Source organism: Lactuca sativa, chromosome 1 (assembly GCF_002870075.4).
Source record: "Lactuca sativa cultivar Salinas chromosome 1, Lsat_Salinas_v11, whole genome shotgun sequence".
NCBI classification, from domain to species: domain Eukaryota; kingdom Viridiplantae; phylum Streptophyta; class Magnoliopsida; order Asterales; family Asteraceae; genus Lactuca; species Lactuca sativa.
In genome coordinates, this window is record NC_056623.2 from 176,532,525 (window position 1) to 176,556,292 (window position 23,768).

General features: G+C 36.4%; 2 protein-coding genes across 3 annotated transcripts; one reads left to right on the plus strand and one right to left on the minus strand.

Annotated features, from left to right (window-relative positions):
• Positions 1-456: 456 nt before the first annotated feature.
• On the minus strand, positions 457-23,006 carry LOC111909516 (uncharacterized). 2 transcript variants are annotated; one of them, XM_052764454.1, is made up of 9 exons: positions 22,306-23,006; positions 20,376-20,425; positions 20,228-20,273; positions 18,752-18,829; positions 13,601-13,693; positions 12,425-12,504; positions 12,306-12,338; positions 11,742-11,872; positions 457-646 (listed from the first exon to the last, which is right to left on the minus strand). In XM_052764454.1, exons 1-8 carry the CDS (start codon positions 22,858-22,860, stop codon positions 11,785-11,787), a joined length of 1,023 nt encoding a protein of 340 aa, XP_052620414.1. In that variant the 5' UTR covers positions 22,861-23,006; the 3' UTR covers positions 457-646; positions 11,742-11,784. The 2 variants fall into 2 exon arrangements, with proteins under 2 accessions (XP_052620414.1, XP_023761096.2); XM_023905328.3 differs by lacking the exon at positions 457-646 and having other exon boundaries at positions 11,599-11,872.
• LOC128128142 (F-box protein SKIP2-like) lies at positions 6,146-8,492 on the plus strand. Its single transcript, XM_052766981.1, has 3 exons — positions 6,146-6,150; positions 6,287-7,282; positions 8,489-8,492. The coding sequence occupies exons 1-3, from the start codon at positions 6,146-6,148 to the stop codon at positions 8,490-8,492; spliced, it is 1,005 nt and encodes a 334-aa protein (XP_052622941.1).
• Positions 23,007-23,768: the final 762 nt, after the last annotated feature.

A 23,768-nucleotide genomic window follows, 5' to 3' on the forward strand; every position in this document is an offset into this window, starting at 1 on the left:
GCCAGTCGGTTCTTGAAGTCATACGCAATAATAGTTTTAGACTTATCAAAGTGGGAGACTATTGGATTAATGTCTAAGTCCATAACTATAATTAGTAAGACTTGACCCGACCCGGCATGGTCCATTTGGGTTGCATGGCATCATGCACTTGGATAGACTAAATGAGAGAAATAAGACACTTATGGTTATTAATATATTATAAGTTCTAGCATATTAATAATAAGAATAATAATATTTAATTAGTATTGATCAAGAACTAATTTAGAATTAATTATGTGATCAAAAGAAGACTAATTAAATATATGGGTTGATTGTGCAAATCATCCATAACTTATATAGTGGGCCAAAGCTCCATGGATAATCAAGTTGGGTTAAACCCATAGGATGCTCCATGGATGCTCTGTCACACCCCCAAACCAAGGATGGCGGAAACGTCCGGGGGTGGAGGACTTCATGTATAGTATCACAACAACGTGTATAATAGTGCTCAAAGTAAATACAACCATCATAAATATAATTGAAAAAGTTACACCAATGTATATGTTTACATATTTCAAATCAATTACATTATGATGACAAAATGAACTGTTTGACGATTTATCGTCCCATCCTCAAAACGCTGTTGATTTCCTGTTTCACTGAATTCCTGAGAATACAAGTAGTTTTGAAAAAAGTGTCAACACAAAGGTTGGTGAGTTCATAAGAGATTTTGTTAGAGAAGTAAATCGTTTTCCCTGCAAAAGCGATAGAGTATGTATCCAGAAAAATCCAATATTTTCTTTATAAAAGTTATGTGGTCCTAAATCCCAAGACCGATAGATAACAAGTATTTGCCATACTTAAAGCTATAAAAGTGGTTTCAAATGATGTGTAGTCATAAATACCAAAACCGAAAATGTACAGTAATATCTGTACTTATTGATATAAAAAGTGATTTTAAATCGACATAAAACCCCTTTTGTTTTATAAAAATCCCGTAAATTTTATGTATTGTTAGCTCCCTATGTGAGTCGCTATAACCATACTATGACTAGAGGTAACCTGCACAACGTCTTTTAGACACCCTGATCCTATGACTCTTGTCACCCGCAAACCTGTCGGTCCGGCTGTAGCTAGCAGCGAGGTGTGGGATGTCAACCCCAATATAGATCTATACACAATTATCACGCTCTCCCTACAAGAGATTTTAGTTATAACTTACAGGAATTTGGATCCCGTACTCGGACGTACGGGGAGAGAAAGTCTCACAACCTGAGTTAACAAGTTTACGTGTAGTGTGCGTAAGTGTAGAACATTTTTGTATGAATGTACCCTTTTTGTGTAAGTGTGTTATGTGATGAATCATAAACTATACCTATTATAGTTTATCCAAAACGTTTGTAATGTATAAGAACTCTTTTATGAAAATGCATTAGTGTTATGAATCCATGAACTATGCTTATTATAGCTTAATATACGCGTTCTAAATGAATGAAAAATCTTATCATGAATGACTAAGTTTCAGTTTATGATGATAAACTAACAAGGAAACACATTCAATATTTAGAACTTATTGTTATACACTTTGCTCAACATAATACAAAGTGTTATGAAAGTTGTAAGCTGTTAACTAATTTTTAACCTTTCTGCATCGTTTTAGAAAGGTCATAGAAAAATCATACGAAGTCGAAAACTAAATCCGTAAATTATGAAAGTTCCTAAAATGTGTCTAGTTTACTCATAATTTTTATCATGATTTTTAATGACCTCCAACTTGGGTGAAAAAGTCCATAATCACAGAGTGGTCCGGATTGGTGTTTGAAATGATAGGCAGTTTTGTAAAAATCATCATAAATTGTAGAAAAATCGTATGGAGATGTGCAAGTAGTCATTTTAAAGCTAAGAACTGGAACTACTTACACCTAAAACAGTTTTGAAAACAAAAATGTTTAAGTTGCCCAAAACAGTCTGTGAATGGAGTCCAACTTTTCTGATGAAAGCTGTTAGAAAAGTTTAGTTATATTCTTAGTGTTTTAACTTGTATTCCCCCCCCCCCCCCCCCCCCCCTCTCCTAAAAACTTAAGAAAACATGAAAATGTAGGTGTATGAACTCATCTTGAGTGGTTTCAGTAGATGAGTGATGAAGAAGAGAGGTGTTCAACTCAAGAACACTTGAAGAATTGCTTTGAAGATTCAAGAATCTAACACAATAATGATGGAGTTTATGTAAGGAATCAATGATTTGAATAAAAGGAATGTAATAATCATAAGGAGAGTGATGATACTTACTAAATGAAGATGGAAAGCTTGAAAAATGACTTGGAAATCTCGAAATTGTATGTGAGAAAAAGAGAGAAAAGATGTGTTTGAGCTTTGGATGAAAATGAGGAAATATGAGTGAAGTGAGGGAAATGAAGAGGGATAAGAGTGTTCTCCAGCTCTTTTTGGACGTGAGTTTGCTGGGAAAAATGAGTAGGGTAAGGCCTTGAGGTGACTAGGAGTAGTGGGGAGTACAAAGATTGGTCAAAGGAATGGGCATGGGGTGGTGGTTTGTGCCAAATATCATGACAAGATTCACACTCCACCTCAAGATCTTACTTAAAAGATTTTATTCTCAATTAAATATTTTCATGAAAATATGCCCAAATTATGATTATTTAGGGTCTTATATGTTAAAATATTATTTCTGGAGAAAATATCGCGTTAAAATAATTAAAAACGGACTTAAAACGGAGAATTAGTCAAAAACTGGGTGAAATGTGAAGGAATCCGAAGTCAGGCGAGGGCTTGGTCATCAACAGTCCAAATTCCGAAGTGCCATCGGCTGCTAATGCGGATCCGAAGAGAAAAAAAAGAGTTGCGGTCCGAGGAGAGTTCTGTTGCGGTGCGTGGCTGCGGCTCGCTGGCTACGGTCGGCTTGCTGCGGCTCGCTGACTGCGGTCGGCCTCCTTGGTTGCGGCTCCGGATGGCTTCTCCTGGGGCTTCGGTTCTACTCTAGACCTCGGTTCAAGAGGGACTTGGCTCCTAAGGGGAGGCTTCGGTCCCAAGAGGTCTTTTTCAAAGATTTTACCCCTCCTTGAGCGGTTTCTTATCAAGCCAGGTACCGGGATGCCCTCCAATGCTCAAAATAAATCGAAAGGGGTTTTGAGAGAGATTTTACAATCTTGGAGAGATTTGGGAGAGATTTCACATACTGAGAGAGATTTGGGAGAGATTTCACATTCTTGGAAAGATTTGGGAGAGATTTCACATTCTTGGAGAGATTTCTCATACAAAGAGAGATTTGGGAGAGATTTCACATTTTTGGAGAGATTTCTTATATAAAGAGAGATTTGGGAGAGATTTCACATTCTTGGAGAGATTTCTCATACAAAGAGAGATTTAGGAGAGATTTCACATTCTTGGAGAGATTTCTCGTAAGAGAGATTTCGGAGAGATTTCACATTCTTGGAGAGATTTCTCATACAAAGAAAGATTTGGGAGAGATTTCACATTCTTGGAGAGATTTGGGAGAGATTTCACATTCTTGGAGAGATTTCTCATACAAAGAGAGATTTGGGAGAGATTCCACATTCTTGGAGAGATTTGGGAGAGATTTCAAGATAAAGAGAGATAGAGTGAAAACGATTGAGAGAGGTTTCGTGTGTGACATTTGTGAGTGTTTGGCTCTGCAACGCAAGGTCCGTAAGCCCCATTAAGCCATGTTTAAGGATCTTACACACTCCCAATGAGTATGCAACATTGTTTTATCGGTTTGGTTCGTTACTTACCACGGTTTTAGGTAAAGGAAGTCTAGATGTACGAACTTTTCAATTTATGATCTCTCATTAGAATAGCGAGTTGTATAGTAATTACCTAACGTAAGCCCTAGAACCCACGGGCTAATTGAGTCGACCGGTTTGACTTGTTGACTTTAGTTGACTTTGACTTGACCGGAAATTGACGGTTGTCACATGCTCCATGGAGGTTACATAACCCATGGGTCATGGAAATGAAAGGTCATGACAATTAGGTTTACATGGTGTAACCCTAATTGTAACACACTATATAAGCATCATATTATTCACCAAAATCGGCCACTAGTGTGTGTAAAAGAAGGGCTAGCCGATTTCATGAGTTGTGGATTTCTCTCAAGTCATTCCAAGTGTATTTGGTGTTGTGTGAACCATTTGAGGTGTCACACTTGAGGCACTAGGCACTCAAGCTTCATGAAGACATTATACATCAAAGAGGTATGTATTCTATCTTGTTATATTCATTGTTTTGTATGCTAGATTAGGATAATACCTTGGATGTTCATATTTGTATATATAATAGAGAAAACATAGATCCAAAGTATTTAGGTTTGCATGTACACTTAGGAGTGTTAGAATGCTCAAAACCCAACACTTGTATCAACTTGTTCTCGTACAAAGTGAAATTCTAGAGCTATATGTTTAGATCTGGTACTAATTATAGGAGGCTTAGGGAGATGAACTTTCAGATCGTGAAGTAGATATTGGATCCATAGTAATTCAGCTGTTGTGTAAGCAAGGGCCTGATATTCTGCCTCAGTACCCGATCGAGCAACGACACGCTGTTTTTGTGATGTCCAACTAATCAAATTTACTCCATGAAATATGTCACATCCATATTGAGATCTGCTATCGTCCTTATCTGATATCCAACTAGAGTCAGAGTATGCTAGAGGTGAGGTTGCCTTGTGTGGTTTAAAGTGAAGACAATGATGTAATGTATCATTCAAATATCACAATATTCATTTAACCGCCTGTCAATGTAAGGTAGTGGGTGCATGCATGAATTAGCATACTCGGTTAACCGCATGGGATGTGGGTATGTGAAGACACAAATACCCTTTGTGAGAAGCACTGTATCCTAAAAATACACAGGGAAGTGAACGGAAGTCCATTTTATGAGAGTTGTACAGGCGTAAGAAGGGATAACAAAGGCATCTGAATGTTCGAAGAAAGGCATAATCAGGATCCTTTTTGTAGAGAATGGAATAAGGAGAAGAATATTTTAGTGTTGGAGTAATGCTTCGATTATGTAGTTAAGTTGAGGTTTTAAATGCATGTTTCCAATATTCCTGTGGGAGGGATGATTGAGCTAGTAAAGATAAGTCTTTTTCAATAATTACTTTATTTCTACATTCCACATCCCCATTTTGTTCAGATATGTAAGGACAGGAAACTCTATGAGTAATACCACAAGTTTGGAGGTAATTAGAAACAGGACAAAATTCACCACCCTAATCAGATTGAACACATTTTATGTCAGAATCAAACTGTGTTTTGATCATAGTGCGAAAGTTGATAAAAGTTTGTAAAACTTGGGATTTGTGAGAAAAAAAATAGATACAAATAAATTTTGTATAATCATCAATAAATAAAAGAAAATAATGATTGCCATTTAAAGATAATAAAGGGGATGGACCCCAAACATCTTAATACAATAATTCAAATGGTTTCGAACAGGAAACATGAGTAGATGAAAGGGGAAATCTGTGAATTTTTCCCAAATGGCAAGATTCATAGACTGATGACAATTTATTTGTGGAAATTAGAAGTTGAAACTGAGAAACAAGTAGGCGAAGTATGCGTCATGAGGGTGAGCGAGACGGTTATGCCATCCAGCTAAGGAGCTACACACTGGAGAGAGCTATGGTTAGGGGTGAGCAAACCCGAACCAAGAAACCGAGAAACCGACAAAAACCGACGAAACCAAAACCGAAAAAACCGAAACCGAATCAAAACCGACGGTGTGGGTTTTAAATTTGTAAAAACCGACTTTCCGGGTTCGGTTTCGGTTTTGCCCCCAGAAACCGACCCAACAACCCGAGAAACCGACCCCTCTTTAAAACCAAGAAACCGACCCAGCAAACCCGCAAACCCGATGCTTTTTACTGATTATTATATATATATATATATATATATATATATATATATATATATATATATATATATATATATATATATATAGACAAAACTTCAAAAATGGTCCCTGTGGTTTTCGAAAATATCAAGTTTAGTCCCTAAGTTCAAAAAACCTCACAGATGGTCCCTGTGGTTTCAAAACTTTTAACAAATGGTCCTTTTGGCTAACACCGTTAACATTTAACCGTTAAGTGAACGGCATTTCAGTCATTTTACCACCACGGGGACCATTTATGAAGTTTGCCTTAATTTTTTTTTTTAAAAAAAAGAAAAAAAAATATTTAATATTAAAGGGCCCCACCCCCCCCCCCCCGCCCTCTCTCTCTCTCTCTCTCTCTCTCTCTCTCTCTCTCTCTCTCTCTCTCTTTCGTAAGATCAAAAAACCCACGTACCCTATCATCTTCTTCCCATTCTTCACCTGCAACTGATGTAGGTATGGTCGGCTTAGCGAAAAACTGCAAGGGTTTGAAGAAATTCTCTTGTGGATCTTGCATGTTCGGTGCTAAAGGCATAAACGCCCTCCTCGATAGCTGTTCTTATCTCGAGGAGCTGTCTGTTAAACGATTAAGAGGCATCAACGACGGAGGAGCAGCGGAGCCGATTGGGCCAGGGGCGGCGGCTTCCTCGCTCAAAAGTATATGTCTTAAGGAGCTATACAACGGCCATTTCTTCGGACCTTTAATTAGCGGTGCAAAAAAACTGAAGACGTTGAAATTGCTCCGATGCTTAGGCGATTGGGATAGGTTATTGGAGACGATAGCGACTGCAGATAGTTGTTTGGTTGAAGTTCATCTGGAGAGACTACAGGTAACCGATGTTGGGCTTTCATCCCTCTCTAATTGCTCCAAATTGGAAATTCTACACATCGTCAAGACACCAGAATGCACAAATACTGGGGTTGTCGCCATTGTTGAGCACTGTAAGTACTTAAGAAAGCTTCACATCGATGGATGGAGAACAAACAGGATAGGAAACGAGGGTTTGACAGCGATTGCTAAACACAGTGCAAACCTTCAAGAACTTGATCTAATTGGGGTCAACCCTAACTCAGCAAGCCTAGAAGCAATCGCTACAAACTATCAAAAACTAGAAAGATTAGCTCTATGTGGAAGCGAAACAATAACTGATGGGGAAATTTCAAGCATAGCATCAAAATGTGTTGCTTTGAAGAAGCTCTGTATAAAAGGGTGTCCAGTATCAGATGAAGGAATCGAAGCTTTTGCTTGGGGTTGTCCTAATTTGGTGAAGATCAAGGTAAAGAAGTGCAAGAATGTGACTAGTGAAGTTGGAGATTGGCTACGAGCTAGAAGAGGATCATTGGTGGTGAATTTGGATGTGTGTGAAGTTGAAACTGAAGCTGTAGATGCAATGTTTACGAGAGAGAGAGAGAGAGAGAGAGAGAGAGAGAGAGAGATAGAGAGAGAGAGGGGGGGTGGGGCCCTTTAATATTAAATAATTTTTTTTCTTTTTTTTAAAAAAAAAATTAAGGCAAACTTCATAAATGGTCCCTGTGGTGGTAAAATGACTGAAATGCCCTTCACTTAACGGTTAAATGTTAACAGTGTTAGCCAAAAGGACCATTTGTTAAAAGTTTTGAAACCACAGGGACCATCTGTGAGGTTTTTTGAACTTAAGGACTAAACTTGATATTTTCGAAAACCACAGGGACCATTTTTGAAGTTTTGTCATATATATATATATATATATATATATATATATATATATATAATATTATATATATATATATATATATATATTAAAAAAATAAAAATAAATAAAAGAAGCTTAGGTGTTTTTTTAATTATTTAACTAATTGTTACATTTTTGGAAAATGGGTTCAAACCCAAAACCCATGGGTTTAAACCCAGAAACCGTAAGTGTATGGGTTGAACCCAAGAAACCGAGAAACCGCCCAAACCGATATTAGAAACCGAGAAACCGAACTGACCAGAAACCGACCCTATTGGGTTCTGAAAACCAGAAACTGATCATTTACGGGTTGGGTTGGATTGGGGTCCAAAACCGACCCAAACCGGCCCATGCACAACCCTAGCTATGGTAGACGACTTGATATGTTGAGGAAGAGCTAAACGGTAAAGACCATTTTCAACACTGCCTTAGATGATTGGTTTGCCCTGTAAGATCTTAACAACACAATGATTAGGCCAAAATTCCATGAAGACATTATTATCCTGTGTTAGTTGAGAAACACTGAGAAGATTTGTAATTAAACGAGGAACAACAAACACTTTAGGTAAACGCAATGAAGATAATGAAGTAGAGCCAGAATGAGTAATAAGTAAGTGGTTACCATTGGCAACTTGCAATTTGTTGTCTTCAGTGTGTGGTTCTGTGATATGCAATTTTTTGGGATCAGAAGTAACATGATCGGTCGCTCTTGAGTCGAAGTACCAGGAAGGGTCCATGACAGTTGATGGATTGGGGTAGCTTGCAAGATGAGCCTGGCGGGGTTGATCACGAGGAGTGGGACAATGAGAAGGGCAGTCAGTTTGATTACCCCGCTACCAACAGTTGATGGCTTCATGGCCTGTTTTATTGCACAATTGGCAATGCAGATGATGACGGCGACTATCAAACCCACGATAGTGAGAATTTTGTTGGTGAGTTGTGGTAGGGAAGCGGGAATGGGTCTGGCTGTGAGACACTTGATTTGCCTTCAGGAAAGAGGTAGGATGAGTAGAAGTGGATGTCGAAAGTTGGGTGACGGCTTGACGAGCAAGGTCTTGATCAATACGGGCTTATTCTTGAAGAAGTAGGCCAAATAGGTCATCGACAGAAATGGTGTCAGATTTCATGAGAAAAGCATAAACAAAGTGGTTTTAGGAAGAGTCAAGACCATTGATGATGTAGGTAATGAGGTCGTCTTCAGAGAAACAGGGGTGAGATTTTCAGCTAAAAAGTCTGCAATCTGGCGTTTCTTTTCAAGGTAGCCGATCATAGATAATGACCCTTTAGAGAGCGATTGAAGTCGAGTTTTGAGGGTCATCTGTTGTGCACAAGTGTGAGCTTGAAAAATCGTTCTATGGTTTGCCATGCATGTTGAAGGATGATGATCTAGCAACGGTAGCAAGCGATCGATCAAATAGGGTGGATTTCATCCAAAGGAGAACAAACCGGTCCTGCTTTTTCCAGGTAGAAAACGCTGGATTTGGAACAGAGGTTGCATTATTAGGGGTTGGAGCATTATTAGGGGTTGGAGCATCAGCAACAATAGGGAGAGTAATGGTTTCTGGTGGTGGGAGAGGATTAAGAACAAAGGACTCGAGATCAAAGCATTCTAGGGCAGAGATAATGGTGGTGCGCCAAAGAGGGTAGTTGTCTCGATCTAGCTTGATGCTGAGAGTAGGAATTTGGAAGTTGAGGTTGGTGGAGGCGATTTGAGCCGCAGCAAGAAGTTGCTGGTTGGTGGCGGACATGGTGGATCGTAAAGCTCACAGGAAAAAAAATTGGTGCGCAGGTCAGCGCTCTAATACCATATAGAGACGAGAGAATACAATTGAAATTTGATGTTGTATATGATTGATGAGAATTACATGTGTATATATACAGAAAGAAAGTAACCTAACGTCTGATAAATGAGCACTAGTACCACGTGACTATAATACCCAAAGAATAGGAGTAGAAGACTAATTCTCTTGACTAAGTTATTAGTCGTTAAGGTAGCGTTTGTTGTGTGGTACAGGATAGAACAGAACACAACTAGGACTCTTGAGAGGGTGTTTGGCGTTGATGGAACAAGAACAAGAAATATTTTTGACCAAGTCCAATGGGACTAATTCCTAAATTTTTAGTCCCACCTAAAAGGATGGAACTGAGTGGAACACACACATTTTTTTTTCCGGCAGATTTACTCTTCCGATATTGATCTCCTTTGTGTTTATCCTCATCATCACGTCTTAATAATAATATCACATTTTTTGTCTTTTCCTTCGACATCTTTGCAACACCTTCTTCACAAATATCATGCAGTGCTTACTGTCGTCTTCTCTTCATGCGTATCATCAGTAATCACATTTACGATTTTCTCTTTACTTAACTCAATGGAACTTTAGTTACCAATTTGTTTCAAATTGACGCTTATCTATTTTATTGTATCTTGAGAATTACCAAAAGTTACGATTCTATAAACTTAAACCTATTATTTTAATAAGATAGATAGCTAAAGTCACCGACTTAATGTTTTTGGGAAAACGCTATTAATCTTTAGGCAATATTCTATAATTTTTATGTTGACCTCAATTTTTACAATGAACTATGTTGCAGAGTGTGTTAATCAGTATTCTACTAGCCCCTATAATTGTTATCTTGACATCTAATTTAAGTTCATATAACCCTCTTGTGGCTTATAACGTAATTTTTATATTGACATAATGCAACTGTAGCTTATTCATTTAATCCAATTGTATGCATGTAATTGTGTTTCAACAAGATATTTATATTAACATCAGTATTAGTATTTTTTGAATTTATGGAATTATAAACAATTTGTGGGAATCTTTTTATTAATTTTGAAATGATTCATGTTAAGTTAATTTTCTAGTCTTTTCTGTACATAAGGACATTGGAAAATATGGTAACTTTTAGGTGTTGTTTGTTCATTTCTAGATTTAACAAACATTTTATGGTGACTTGTTCCGTTCTGTTCCACTCTTACCAAACACTATATAAAAAATTAGTCCAATCTTGTTTAGTTATGTTCAGTCCAGTCCAGTTCTGTTCAATCCTATCCAATCCAGTTCTATTGCCAAACGCTGCCTAAGATTTCTATGACAATACATGGAGGTAGGAAAACGTTAAGTATTCAAAGTGTGATTACGATTAAGAGAAGAAAGCCCCTTTTGACTATCTATCTATAACGGGGGGAGTTCTCTGAAAGCAAGGGAGTGAGCGGATAATAGCCCCCGACGATTGAGGGGAAAGAGTTTGTTGTTGCGTCCCTTGCAGTGTCATTAAAGCCAGTAAAGGTAAAGAGAGAAGGTGCCCTTGTTGATTATTCATATTCGAATGAGAAACTAACTGCAGACGAGTCTCTGGGATATGAACAAAAGGTAAGAGATCAAACTGCTTCTGCTCTGCTTCGGGATAAAGGGATTCTCACTCCAAGTAGGGAATTTTCTCAGTAATAGGATAGATGAGTCTCGGAAGTCAGAACAAGGCCCTGGCATCTATGGCATCTATGCCAAGTGAAGCCTCATGAATAGAGCGGACACTCTTGGAACAGCTGGAGTAAGAAGTCCTCAAGTGAGCGTTAGGATTGAGGTTATTACCAAAAGGATATATAAATTGGTGTCGTCTGTTGTAAACACAAACAATTATTTTCACATTCAAATGTAAAATATGCAAAAAAAAAATTAGGGACAAATCGAGATTTAAAGTATCCAAAGTTGAGCAAGATAAGGTTGTTTTCTTATAAGTTATATAAGTATCCAAAGTTGAACAAGACATTTTATTCCATTTGTCCCGGGATTAGTTGACTTTTTGGTTTTTGATCGAATAGGATTGCATATCACATGCTAACCCGATATTTGGTTCACGTTATATTATGGAATGAATTAAAATATTATTAAACATAATGCTCTTAAAAAAGATAAAAGGCCGATTCAAAGCAATTTGAATTAAAAAAGAAATTAAAAAAATCCGAATAAATTCTAATGTGCATGCTTGGTTAGACGGAAATGTAACTTATTAAATAATATCCTTTGCTACTCTCTTTGGTTTGTAAATCTATCAAAGAAATTTAAATGTAAATTATGTTAAAAAGAAAGAATGTGTTTGTGTTTTTAGCTCACAAAGGAATTCAATTCTTACCACCCACTTTAGGAATAATAAAGATCCCTCGAAAACATGGATTTCAAAAGAATCTCTTGGAATACAATTCCGTTGGTTTGGCCACCAGCTTCAAGACTCCAATTCCTTCAGATTTTGCAACCAAACACGCCCTAAAGAAATTGAAATATGTCATATTTGGTTGCATGGTTGATAGGAAATGGAATGGAAATTGCTAGCGAGAAGATGGAAAGCTAATATAGAGGCGAAGGTTAAAAGAGGTATCTGAGTATTCTTCTAACAAGAAGGGGCTGCTGAAAATTGCATGCATAATGAATGGAACGTTGAAATCCACTAGTCAGAATTTTATCAAGTCCAACAGACCAACTTCGTACTCAATACACAAATGGAACTAAATTCCAATTTCGGCCAAATCCAATGAAACTAAAATTCTCATTTGTTGATAACCATTCACAACAAAAAAAAAAAAAAAAAAAAAAAAAAAAAAAGAAAAAAAAATTCCAAATGTGGACACTTCAAGTAGTTTCGTTTTTTGGTTGTTGGTCTACCACCGGGGGCAAGAGAAGGGCAAGACGGTCTTTGTACCTTTCGATTCTTTGTAGTCTTTGATTTCTTAATCTGCAAATAACAAGATGCCTTATTAATGTCCATTAAGTCAATGTCTGACTTTTGAGAGTCAACTGAGTTAAAATTAAGAAGCATACCTCACGCGGACCTTCTTAGCATGCTTAACATGCTGTTGCAACAGCTCCTTAGCAGATAGATGCTCAACGTCTTCCATTTTCTGAGACCATGTAAGAGCAAATATGTCATTTTTTAGTGACACGTCACACGTGTCTACATATATACATGGTAGAAAACGAAGTTACGTGTATCTTTTCATCTGGAAGAGATGAGGGTAAAAGAGAGAACGCACAAAGCATTCAAAGGTTTACATACTTTCTAGATGTTGGTGTCCCTCAACTCCAAAAAATTGGTCTTTCATGCATTGCATTCATTCATTATAAAATCTTATCCCATTTTTGCCCTTAGAAGTTATTTAACATCATGTTCTTCATAAGTGAGCAACATTAATTGTGTTTTTAACAAAAAAAGTACTATTTGATAGCTCCTCGAGTAGGTACATGAACAACTAATGTTCTTGTAGATAAATGTTTGTTTATGCAACAAACATATTATTACTTTTTTTTTTTGCCAAACTGGTTTTTTTAGACAAAATATGTAACTATGTTTCAATGCAAATCGTTTAACTTGTTATAACGTGGTTGCATAATTCGTGTTAGTTGCATAAATTGGTAGAGAACTGAAATTTAGTCGCAATAAGATAGAAACTAGGCTCGTGTGATTTCAAAAACGGCACAATGATTGAAATAATTTTACTATTAGAAGGAAGTTTCAAACATGATCATATACAAGTTCACGAAACGACTCTTTATCCAATTTTTAAAAATGGAAATTTAGGAGGCGAATTAACATTTTTAATTTCTAATGTAATCGAATCTCACTTCACAAAATGGAGCAATGCACTTTCATTAATGTATTCATTCTAGCATCCTACTTCCATTTCTTCCTATTAAACCATTGTACTTTGAAATATCTACCCAATTTACAACAATGTCGCCAAAATACAACCAACGCAATTTTCAGTTGTATACTTGGTAGATTTATTTTAAGTATTAATCTCTTAATAAGAAAAACGTAAAAAGTACGATGCTATATCTGGGTAGATTTATCAATGTACGTCTTATTAAGAAAAAAACTGAAAGCACGATGCTTTAAAAAAGATAAGGTAAGATGCTATCACTTACAAAATAAATGAAAGTAGGTTGTTATTTCTTGCATTTAGCTTAAGACAAAACTACAAAAGTGAGAGTACATACCTCCTCCATCTCCATATCGTCCTCCTTTGTTGCTTCTACCATGGATGCAGGCAACGGCTTCGGAAGAGACTTGACACAATCGACATATTGTGGCTGTCAATAAAGGTAAACTCTATAAGACACACTAACACATACATGAGACTAGAAAAGCTTTCTAGGACTATTTAAGTATTTTTATGATGAAGATGAGAAGGGCAGGGGCAGTCACGTCTTTTTCGCAAACGTGCTAAGTAGCGATGCGGCAATATTGACTGTTTAGCAACCACATAGCGGGCTTTATTGCTTTTTTATCTTCTTTTTTTCCTTTTTAATGGCCTAAATAGATGTAATTAGGTTTGAACGTAAATCAAGTCAGATAAATATTCGTCGCTCACACCTCAGCTTTCACAACCTTCGCTTCTGAATTCTAACCATCAGTTAGGTGTTTTGGGCCTCGACTAATTTGTTCTTGGTCTCCGTTAATTATTGGTACAATTAGTTGTTTCCCAATGGATCTCAGTTAATTGATTGTGGGTATTGATTTGTTTTCTCCTGATAAGTGGTTATGTGTAGTGATTTTGTATATCAATTAATTTGTTTGTGGCTATCAAGTTGTTTCTTGTCCAAATATAATGTTTATGGTATCAATTTGATTTTTAAAATCCACAGGGAAGTAATGATGTTAATATTATCATTTGTAGTTTACTTTTTTTAGATTATAATGACTATAGTTTACTTAATTTCATATTATAATGCAAATAGTTTACTTATTTGTAGATTATAATTGTTATAGTAGTTTAGGTAACTATATATTTAAGAGTAAATTACAGAAATGGTCCCTGTGGTTTGATCGAATTCGCAATTTTGGTCCCTAAGTTTAAATTTTGATAGGTTACATCATCCCTATGGTTTGTGAATATCGCATTACATGTCCTTGCTCCATATAGAAGATCAAATTACCCTTTCTTTTTTCTTTTTCTTTTAACAATTTATATATATATATATATATATATATATATATATATATATATATATATATATATATATATATATATAGGCTAAAAAAAAGATTTGATGATTTTTTTTTTGGTTTTTTTGTATGACTGCTGATGAGCACAATCAACTACACACTGTTGATAGTGTATACATGCAAATTTCGAAAATAAATTGTCGAATCTTTTTTTAGCCTAGATATGGCTTAGATGCACCATTTGGAGAAAATTTGTGTTTTTGGTGTTGAAAAATGATGAATTGATTATGAGTTTGCAAGTTCAAATGCTTTTTTTGGTTCGTACAATAGCTCAGACCTATATATATATATATATATATATATATATATATATATATATATATATATATATATATATATATATATATATAGAGAGAGAGAGAGAGAGAGAGAGAGAGAATTTCTTTCTTCGTCTTTACAAAACAAAAAAATAGGAGGAAGCTATGACACGTTAGCGAATAATTTATTAAAAAAAATAAATTAAATTTGGGCGAACGACGGGAATTGAACCCGCGCATGGTGGATTCACAATCCACTGCCTTGATCCACTTGGCTATATATATAATTGTTAAAAGAAAAAAAGGTAATTTGGTCTTTTTATATGGAGCATGGAGCTGCAGTGCAATATTCATAAACTACTGGGATTTAACCTATCAAATTTTAAACTTACCAAACCACAAGGATCATTTCTATAATTTACTCTATATTTAATTGTCAATAAACATGAAATAGCGAGCGATATTTCATCGCTATCGCTACGTAGCATATAAGCAACTTGTCGACCGCCTGTTATATGCTATCAATAACATACATGCATGTCGATGACCTACGACCAAAACGGCCTCGAGCCCCTTTTATTTCAAAAGACCCGTAATGAAATCTATTATCTATTGATATAACCTCCCATATCAAATTGGGAACAGAAAGTGGTTGAAGCAAGCCATTAGGGACAAAGTCGAAGACTTATACCTTTGACTTGGGCCGCATGGACAGACAGATTCACAAACTGTTTTGATCATTCCAAGCCAACAGATTTGGGAAACTAATCAACGATATGTGTAAAGGAAACCAGAGTGACTCAGTGAGTGTGTTATCGAATTCGTTGACAAGAACTGGAATCCATGTTGTTAGTTTGTTATTATAGCATCGATGAGGTCCAAATTGCCAAGATCGTAAACGAAGGCGTCAATTATTCAAAAAAATCTCAAGATCATAGACGAAGGCACTGATTTGACATCTATACACGACGACCATAACCATTTTTATGCCCACACGGGACATAGGATGGATCAACTACCCAAGAGCCACCGTTAATTTCTTGGAGATGAAAATCCATAGTCAACTAAAATTAGGGCATGAATTTTTTCGGCTAGTTTGAGAGTATCGAATGTAGGAGATGGATTAAAAGCTATACCACAAGGTTACAAAGAGATTGACACTCACAGTGTAGTGTTGTCTGTCGATCGGAAGCGAAGCTTCGGCAAAGCAAATTTCGCCTTCGTCTATTTCTTCTTTGTCGTTAGCCAAAAGTAAAATTCGAAGGCCACCCTCGACGTATTTGTGTTGCGAAAGGTTTTGAGACCACAGCCCACATGACGTCGTTCCTCCCACTCTTTTTTAGCTATATCGCAATCAAAATTCAGATAGCAGTCTAAGGTCATCATGGCGGGACGTCTAGTGTCGTGTGCGTATACTTAAGTACATATCCAATTAGATCTAAAAGACAATTTGATAGGTATTTAGGCTAAAATAAATCTGATTTTATTGCCCAATTGCAATGTTATCGATAGCGAATAGCGAATAATAGCGACAAACCAATCATATTTAAAGCATTTAAAAACCTTTTTTAGTGGCAAAAAAACATTTTCAATGGCAAAAGTATACATGACTGAAACAGGCAAGAAGATGTATGAGAGGAAGTACAATGAAAGATAGCAGTGGCTTGAAGTTGTATGAGAGATTGAGAGGGAAAGATAATTCGATGATTGGAAAGAAGCCTAAAGTGCACATATATACAACTATTTGTTGGATTGTTGGAATTAGTTATATAGTGGAAAGTCAAAATCAGAAAAAGTTCCAATTGCAATCTCAAAATTGAAACTCAGCATTACAAATTTCCAACTGATTTATGAAATCAAAAGTTAGGAGACATTACAAATTTCCAATCGACCCCTTAAATGACGTACCCATCTGAAATTGAAGGTTCCAATAGCATGTGTTTATCTTCAACTGATGTATTGAGGGTCGATTTCAAAAATTTAGGGTGGGTTGATTTCAGATTTTCAATCCCACCAAGACCACTACAAAGTCACTAAGTTGAAGATAGCGTCATTGCACCTCAACGCTACATAGTGCGCTATAGCGGTCGCTATGGCCGCTATCGACAACACCGCGTATCGATGCTAATGAAGTCTTTTTTTCATTAAACTGTAACAGCCCGATGCATGAATCTAAATAGCGACTCTACAACCGCAATAGTGGTACCCTCAATCACAATAAATAGTGGCAAATATCAACGTTAATAGCGCTACCGCTAAACTAAACCGCCATTTTGTAGAAAGTCGCTAACCGCTATAGCGCGCGATTAACTGCGTAGGTTTTAGTTGACATCCGGATTACAAGGTTGGGTATTAGATTTTTCCGTGTAACAAGCTTGGGTTTGTATGGAGGGACCCGGTGGAATGGAAAGTTTTTATATTAGCCTGGCCCGAAGAATAAGGTATGCATGGCACAATTTGATAAGTAGAAACGGTGGAAAATTTCATCAATGTAGAGTTCTAATTAGATATACCAGAATGCCTTGGACGGTGGATTGTCATCATGAAGTCCCATCACAATTTCGATGTTACCAAAATGCGCCTTGATGGCAGGTGGCAAGGTTAAGTGTTCAAACCTAATTACGAATCTCCAATTTGAGACCACGAAGAAACTAGCCGATGGAATGTTCTTCCGTCTGGGCAGGAATCAAGGCACGGAGGGCATCAAATCCATCAATGTATTCTTTCCATAATAGCGTCTTGAAATAAGAAACCAAGTGCCTCATGAGCATTACGAAATTGGGTGGCACTAAATCTATTCAAACGTTTGATATGGAATTGATCCCTCAGGATGCTTAATCAAGATATTTATGTACCAGCGGACTGCAAAATCCTACATACACATTTATGCTAAGTAGAGCTTGTTATTTTGCGGGTATGGTGCACTTGGAAGTAGAGTTCAACCTTGGTCGCCCATCCTTGAGAATCCTCATCATCAAAGACCGGTAGTTTGACTTTGGGAAGTGAGGAGTGATGCTTCCAGATGTGGAGGATTGTGGATAGGGTCTGGACGTCGAGGAAGGAGTTTGCCGGAACCAGAGACAATGATATAATATGTAGGTGAGAGAGATGAGACTCAACCTCATCAAGATCCTAAGATGACCTGCCTGCCTTCTTTGTTGAATCTGAACACCTTGCTTCAGCTGCTCTATGGAACGAGAAATCTCATTCAAAATATCTACGCTGACAAAGAAAGAGAGCTCATCGAGTTCCATGGATAAGGATCGATTCTTCCATCGTGAGATTCAATACGAGTTTGGAGGGCCCGGAGACGGGTTGTCACTTGAGGTTCTGTAGATTGCACCATTGATAAAGATGCGGGAAGAAGGAAGGCAGTGGAACCCATTGTTAAAATATCCACAAGGAAAATGTAATAGAATAGGGAGAACAACTACGTAACAATGAATTCAAAATGGAGAGGAAAGCTTTAAATTCAAATCAAATGAAAACATATACAAATCATAGAGAGAACTGAGACTTGTATACTATCCATGGGTCTATTAGGTTTCTTTGTAGTGGGCTAAGGTTATGGACCTTATCAATGTCAATGTGACAAAAAGTTCAATTTTTATCCCACTCACAAAGGTGAAACAAGATGATCTCTTGTCTGTGCAAAAGACATGGATGCCCCTCGTCAACCTCATTATTGAAAATATCCTACAAAGCTTCTCTAGTTCAATCCTGTTCCCAGTAGCAAATGGGACAATAGGAGGAGTTGGTGGGAGAATGGCCCATATGCCCTTTTTTGAAAAAGATATGATGTGGGCCATTTTCTCTGTGTGAATTTTGTTTGCAAATTAATACAAATAAGAATGGAACTTATGAGATGCTAGCCATAAAAAATACCTGATTTTCCAAAGTAAACCCATTCTTTAACCACGACCGACATTGAGCATATAGAGAAGTGCCCTCAATAACTTGAACCTGTTTTGTTTAAAACAGTAGCAGCAACAAATAACATCATGAGTTGATTTAGAATATGAAAAGTTTTCATAAGATCAAATAGATAAGCTTTTATAGCGTGAACTAAATAGCTATTAGCATATTACACATAAGTTGTATGCTAAAAGACATTTGTGATTATTTTAATATCTCAAGTTCATCATAATCTCTTCAATTCTAGTCGAATAACTAAGCAAGTAGAAGCAAATCTGATTTGCATGGCCTAACTGTTTATGCAGTACATACCACCACAATAACCTTGTATTTCGCTTCCATGGAGAGAAAAATAAACAATACATATTAAAAGAATATAAACTTGATTCAGTCTTCTACATCTGTTGACCTGACTAATGAAACATCCAACTGTGCTTGCATATATGCGTAGTAAATTGTAATGATACACCTGTGCATTAAAGTACTCAAAGACAGTATATCAAAATGCCCCAATGAATTTATGAGCTCAAAACATGTTGTATCACTATTTTCACACGATAAACATAATAGGAAGTATTGGAACACTAATTTTAGTATCTTCAACATTATGTTATTAATATATATTATAAATTTAATTTGTCAAAAATATTTTGCTTGCATCCGCCTATTCTATATTTTATTCATAAATTCTATGATAATTTATACGGGAACTGTTGGCCATGCAATGTGATATTGGCAATGACTGTATATACGCACATGTTTCTTAATGCAACATGCACTAGAGCCCTTTGAAGTAATATTTACATTTTCACTTTCTATTGATTTATGAAGCTATCAATTTGAACATTGCTAGACTAATACGAAAAGTACTTTTTCTTTGTGTATATGCCAAAAGAAGGATAACTCGTATGCACTAACTAGCAAATATATTTATTTATAGGCAGAGACAAATGATATATTTTGGTTGATTTATGCCACAAACATTATAAAATAATTTAACTTCCTTTGCATAAAAAACAAAAGCAATTCAAACAAGTATAAATCATAATCTCAAAAGATGTAATGAAGTAATTCAAATAAGAACTCATCTATGCATGCATGACCTGTGCAGAATTTAACTACTGTACATTTTTTTTCTTAAGTTATATGCTTGTTGTTTGTTCATGGAATACCCACAATGTAGGTGCCGTTTCTTTTTTATTTAATGTAGAAAGAATAAGTTAATATTAGGAGGGAAGGTTGTTTTCCCATTAAGTCCTACTTTTTACAGGTTGCCCTCATTTATCTTTTCCTTCTAATTCCCAATGTGTGCCAGGAAAATGAACCGTTCTCTGCTAAACACTTACGTCCAAAATAAATAAATAAATAAATAAAGATAAAGTAATAAATTCTGCTTCTGCATGCATAATATATCAGAAACACACAAGGCAAAGAAAGTATTTTCACCTTTCTATCTCTAATAATAGCAAAACTACCATCTCCGTTCTTATCCCTACAAAAATCATAAACAAAAATCACTATCAGCTGAACAGAAGATGATGATTGGACAACAATCTACACATACAATATGTGAGGAACCCGAACGTGATATTACCTTATAGTATATAAGCCATTATCTTCAGGAGCTGATGATTGAGCAACAACCTACAAATAAAAATATGTTATGCAATAACAAACATCACAAAGAATGTGAAGAATCCAACTAAAATAATTGATATCAGATCAAAATAAAGAATAAAAAGTATCCGAATGTGCACAAAAGTGTAAAAAGAAAAAGAATCATATCACGAATAAAATATCCAGACTCAAATAAAAAACTTCTCTTCATAATTAGATATGAAATTTCTAAGTTATGCAACCGGTGAGGCAATCGCCATGGGAATGAACCAAGATCATCCTAAAAATATGCAATATCAAGTATCAACAAGAAAGACCTAAATATCGATAATCAACTGCTTAACTAGAACTAACCTGTGAACCTATTATATTCTACTCGGTAGAAAGTTCTACTGATGTTATTTTAAATCTGAGTGTTACCATGTCTCTTTGTTTATGAAAAGCACGATCAACATAGGAGGAATTTGCAGTTCCCTTTGGCTTTGGTTGATCATTTGGATCTACAGTTTCTTCCTCTTCGGGTCTTTCATTTAAATCGATAAATAGCCTTCTAGCCGCTCCTTTGCTGTTACCAAAGCCTAAACTTCTATCCATAAAAATAATAATAACGAAATAAAGCTACTTCTCCTTAATATAGGTGAAAAATTCTTCCAAGTGACAATGATCGGAAATGTTTATGTTGCTAATTAGAGGATCATGCCATCCGCCCCCTCTAGAAATTTCTCATTAAAGAAGCAACGATTATCAATTAGATTTTATTCTTCTTTTGGATAGGGCATTATAGAACTTTCTAAAATGTTACGACACGTTAATTGTACAAAAAATTTGGCTAGATTTAGCATTTTCATCCACATAACCATCATGACTTCCATATCGTAGTATCTTAATATTTTTATCATTTAAACCACTGGTCTTTATTAGTTAATGTGTTGGACCAGAATAACAAGAAAATACACTTTATACACTCACAAGCTAGCACAACATGCAGACATGTATTCACTCTTCAATTCAATCACAAATGTATACTTTCAAACTTGAGTGTTATAACAACTAACAACTTTGATAAAAGAAATATAAATAAAAGGTTTGATCACCTTATAAGCGTTAAGTTGTGGGTTATCTATAACTTCCACCAGGATTTTTACATTCGTACAGAAGTTACTGTGTTAGCCTATAAATTTGTACTTGGGATGTTACACAAGAAGCTCTAGAATGTAGAACATGTGATTTGCATAAACATTTTATAACCGGTTACTCAATTTCCAATACTAAATTAATTAAGAAAAGATATATGATTTTAAAACCTTTTAAATTCTAGGGCTACTTTTCATGATGGGTGAAGAGGAGGGTATTCACGTCTTTTGCACAAGCAGAAGATCGTGAGAGAGTCCCTATCCCACTTTGTTCCACCTTTTGGTATAGGAGAAAATGCTGCAACTTTTGTCCCATTGGCATTAGTCTTGGTATCTATGCCACGCATAACGGGGATTACTCACTTATCATTTTGCCAAATAAGTCAGAAACCAGGCCAGGCCTTAAGCTCCACTCATGTACACTTCCAATAAATACTCAAAAGATTACCATTTCTAATCTAGAACTGGCACTGCTATTTTGATTATTATTCTATTGGTATGGCTGAGTGATAAACTTTTTTCATTTTATCAAGTAAGACAAAACACGATGCTGCAAATGTAACTCAAGCATCATAAAGACTGTCCTTTGTTCAGAATGAGGATGTATTATCAATCATGTATGAATCTATGATGCAATTTAGTGAAAATGCGATCTTACATGGTGCTAGATCAGAATGTAGAGCAAAAAGGGGCATTCGAACGTGACTCCGAGCGAAACAATGCAACAAAAAAGAAGAATTCATTTTAAGTGTGTGTAGCGCAGAGAATTTAAACCTTTGGGTTTGCAGAAACTGAAACCCCAGCAGCAAATGTGGGAACTATAGCGCCGCCACCCATGAGGGTTTGTTGCAGATGGGCAGACGAGGGAGTAACCAATTGATGCGAAGTTTGACCAGGAATATCAGAATTCGAGAACCCATATGGCCGATGAACAGCATAAGGGTAAGCGGAGACAGGACCAGGGGGGAAGCCGTCAGAATTGATTACCACTCCCACTGCCGCGCTTTGCTCGGAGGTAAGTTGTTGATGCTTTGACAGGAACCCCCTTCCGGAGGAAGCAACAGGATATAGAACTCCCCCCGTCGCTGATTGTTGATGATGAGTTCTTGAATTCGATTGAAGGGACTGTTGTGGTGGTTGTGGACGTTGTGTTGGTGGTGGGAACGCTGCCGAAGTGGCGGGTTGGGGATTGTAGAAGGTTTGGTAGATTGATGGGTGTACGTGCTTTCGGGGCCTCTGTCGCGCTACCGATTTAAAGAAATCGGCGGTTGCGGTTGCGGCGACGGCGGTGGTTGTGGTGGTGGGATTTGGTGGGGGTGGAGATGACATTGGCAAGGGTTTCAAAGTATTGAGATCCAGTTTCGACCAAATTGTTTGATGATTCAATTCGAGGAGTGTTGTTTATGGTGTTCGAAAGATGGATAGATTTCTGTCAAAAACTTGAGCGGCTTCTATTTTGAAAAACATTTGATTTTTGGGTGTTTGTTGTTTGGGAAATCTCGAGAAATAAATAAATAAATAAATAAAAATAAAATCCTAAAATTTTAAGTTAATTTATGATTTAGTGTTAAATTAAATTTTATTAACGAAAAATTACAAGAAATCGGCTGTTGTAATCATTTAACAAGTTAAACTTTACCTTTTCATCAGGTTATCCCATTTAACCCTTCTTCTTTCATTGTTACAAACCAACCAAGCTAACAAGTTATATGAAAAAATATAGGACACCAGTCAGAATGTATTACTAACAAACTCACCATTTTCAACATTGTTACAAGGTCAAGCTCCAACACCAGCCAATTCACGCAACAAACTCATTGACATCTGGCAATCAAGATCGGATTTTTTAATGTAATCGGAGGACCTTCACTCTAAGATTTTGTTTGCTTCAATGGCGAAAAAGTCCAACTAAACATAACCACCAACAACGCCAAATCTCTTCCAACTGGCATGTGTTTGGAGAAAAACGGATGTGACAACCTGAAATTTTCCATCCAGTTCAGTCAATCACTTCAATTAAAAGTCAATTACCCTTCTAATAATTGTTAGCCAATTTAAAAGTTCATTTGAGTATTTTTAATAATTATTCTCGAAACGAACGGGTATAAAGGAATTAAATTCTAGGACATCGGGGTAACAATTGTCACACCCCAAAACCAAGAACGACGGAAACGTTATGGGGCGGAGGACATCATGTATAGTATCACAACAATGAAAAGTAGTAAACAAGCAACAAC

Excerpts from the sequence above, each read along its gene's own strand:
- LOC111909516 (XM_052764454.1), bottom strand. The coding sequence starts at position 22,860 with ATGTCATCTCCACCCCCACCAAATCCCACCACCACAACCACCGCCGTC. Across the intron at positions 13,694-18,751 it reads GGTTTACTTTGGAAAATCAG|CCACAATATGTCGATTGTGT; the intron begins GTATTTTTTATG and ends CTTTATTGACAG. Across the intron at positions 12,505-13,600 it reads ACGATATGGAGATGGAGGAG|AAAATGGAAGACGTTGAGCA; the intron begins GTATGTACTCTC and ends ACATGGTCTCAG.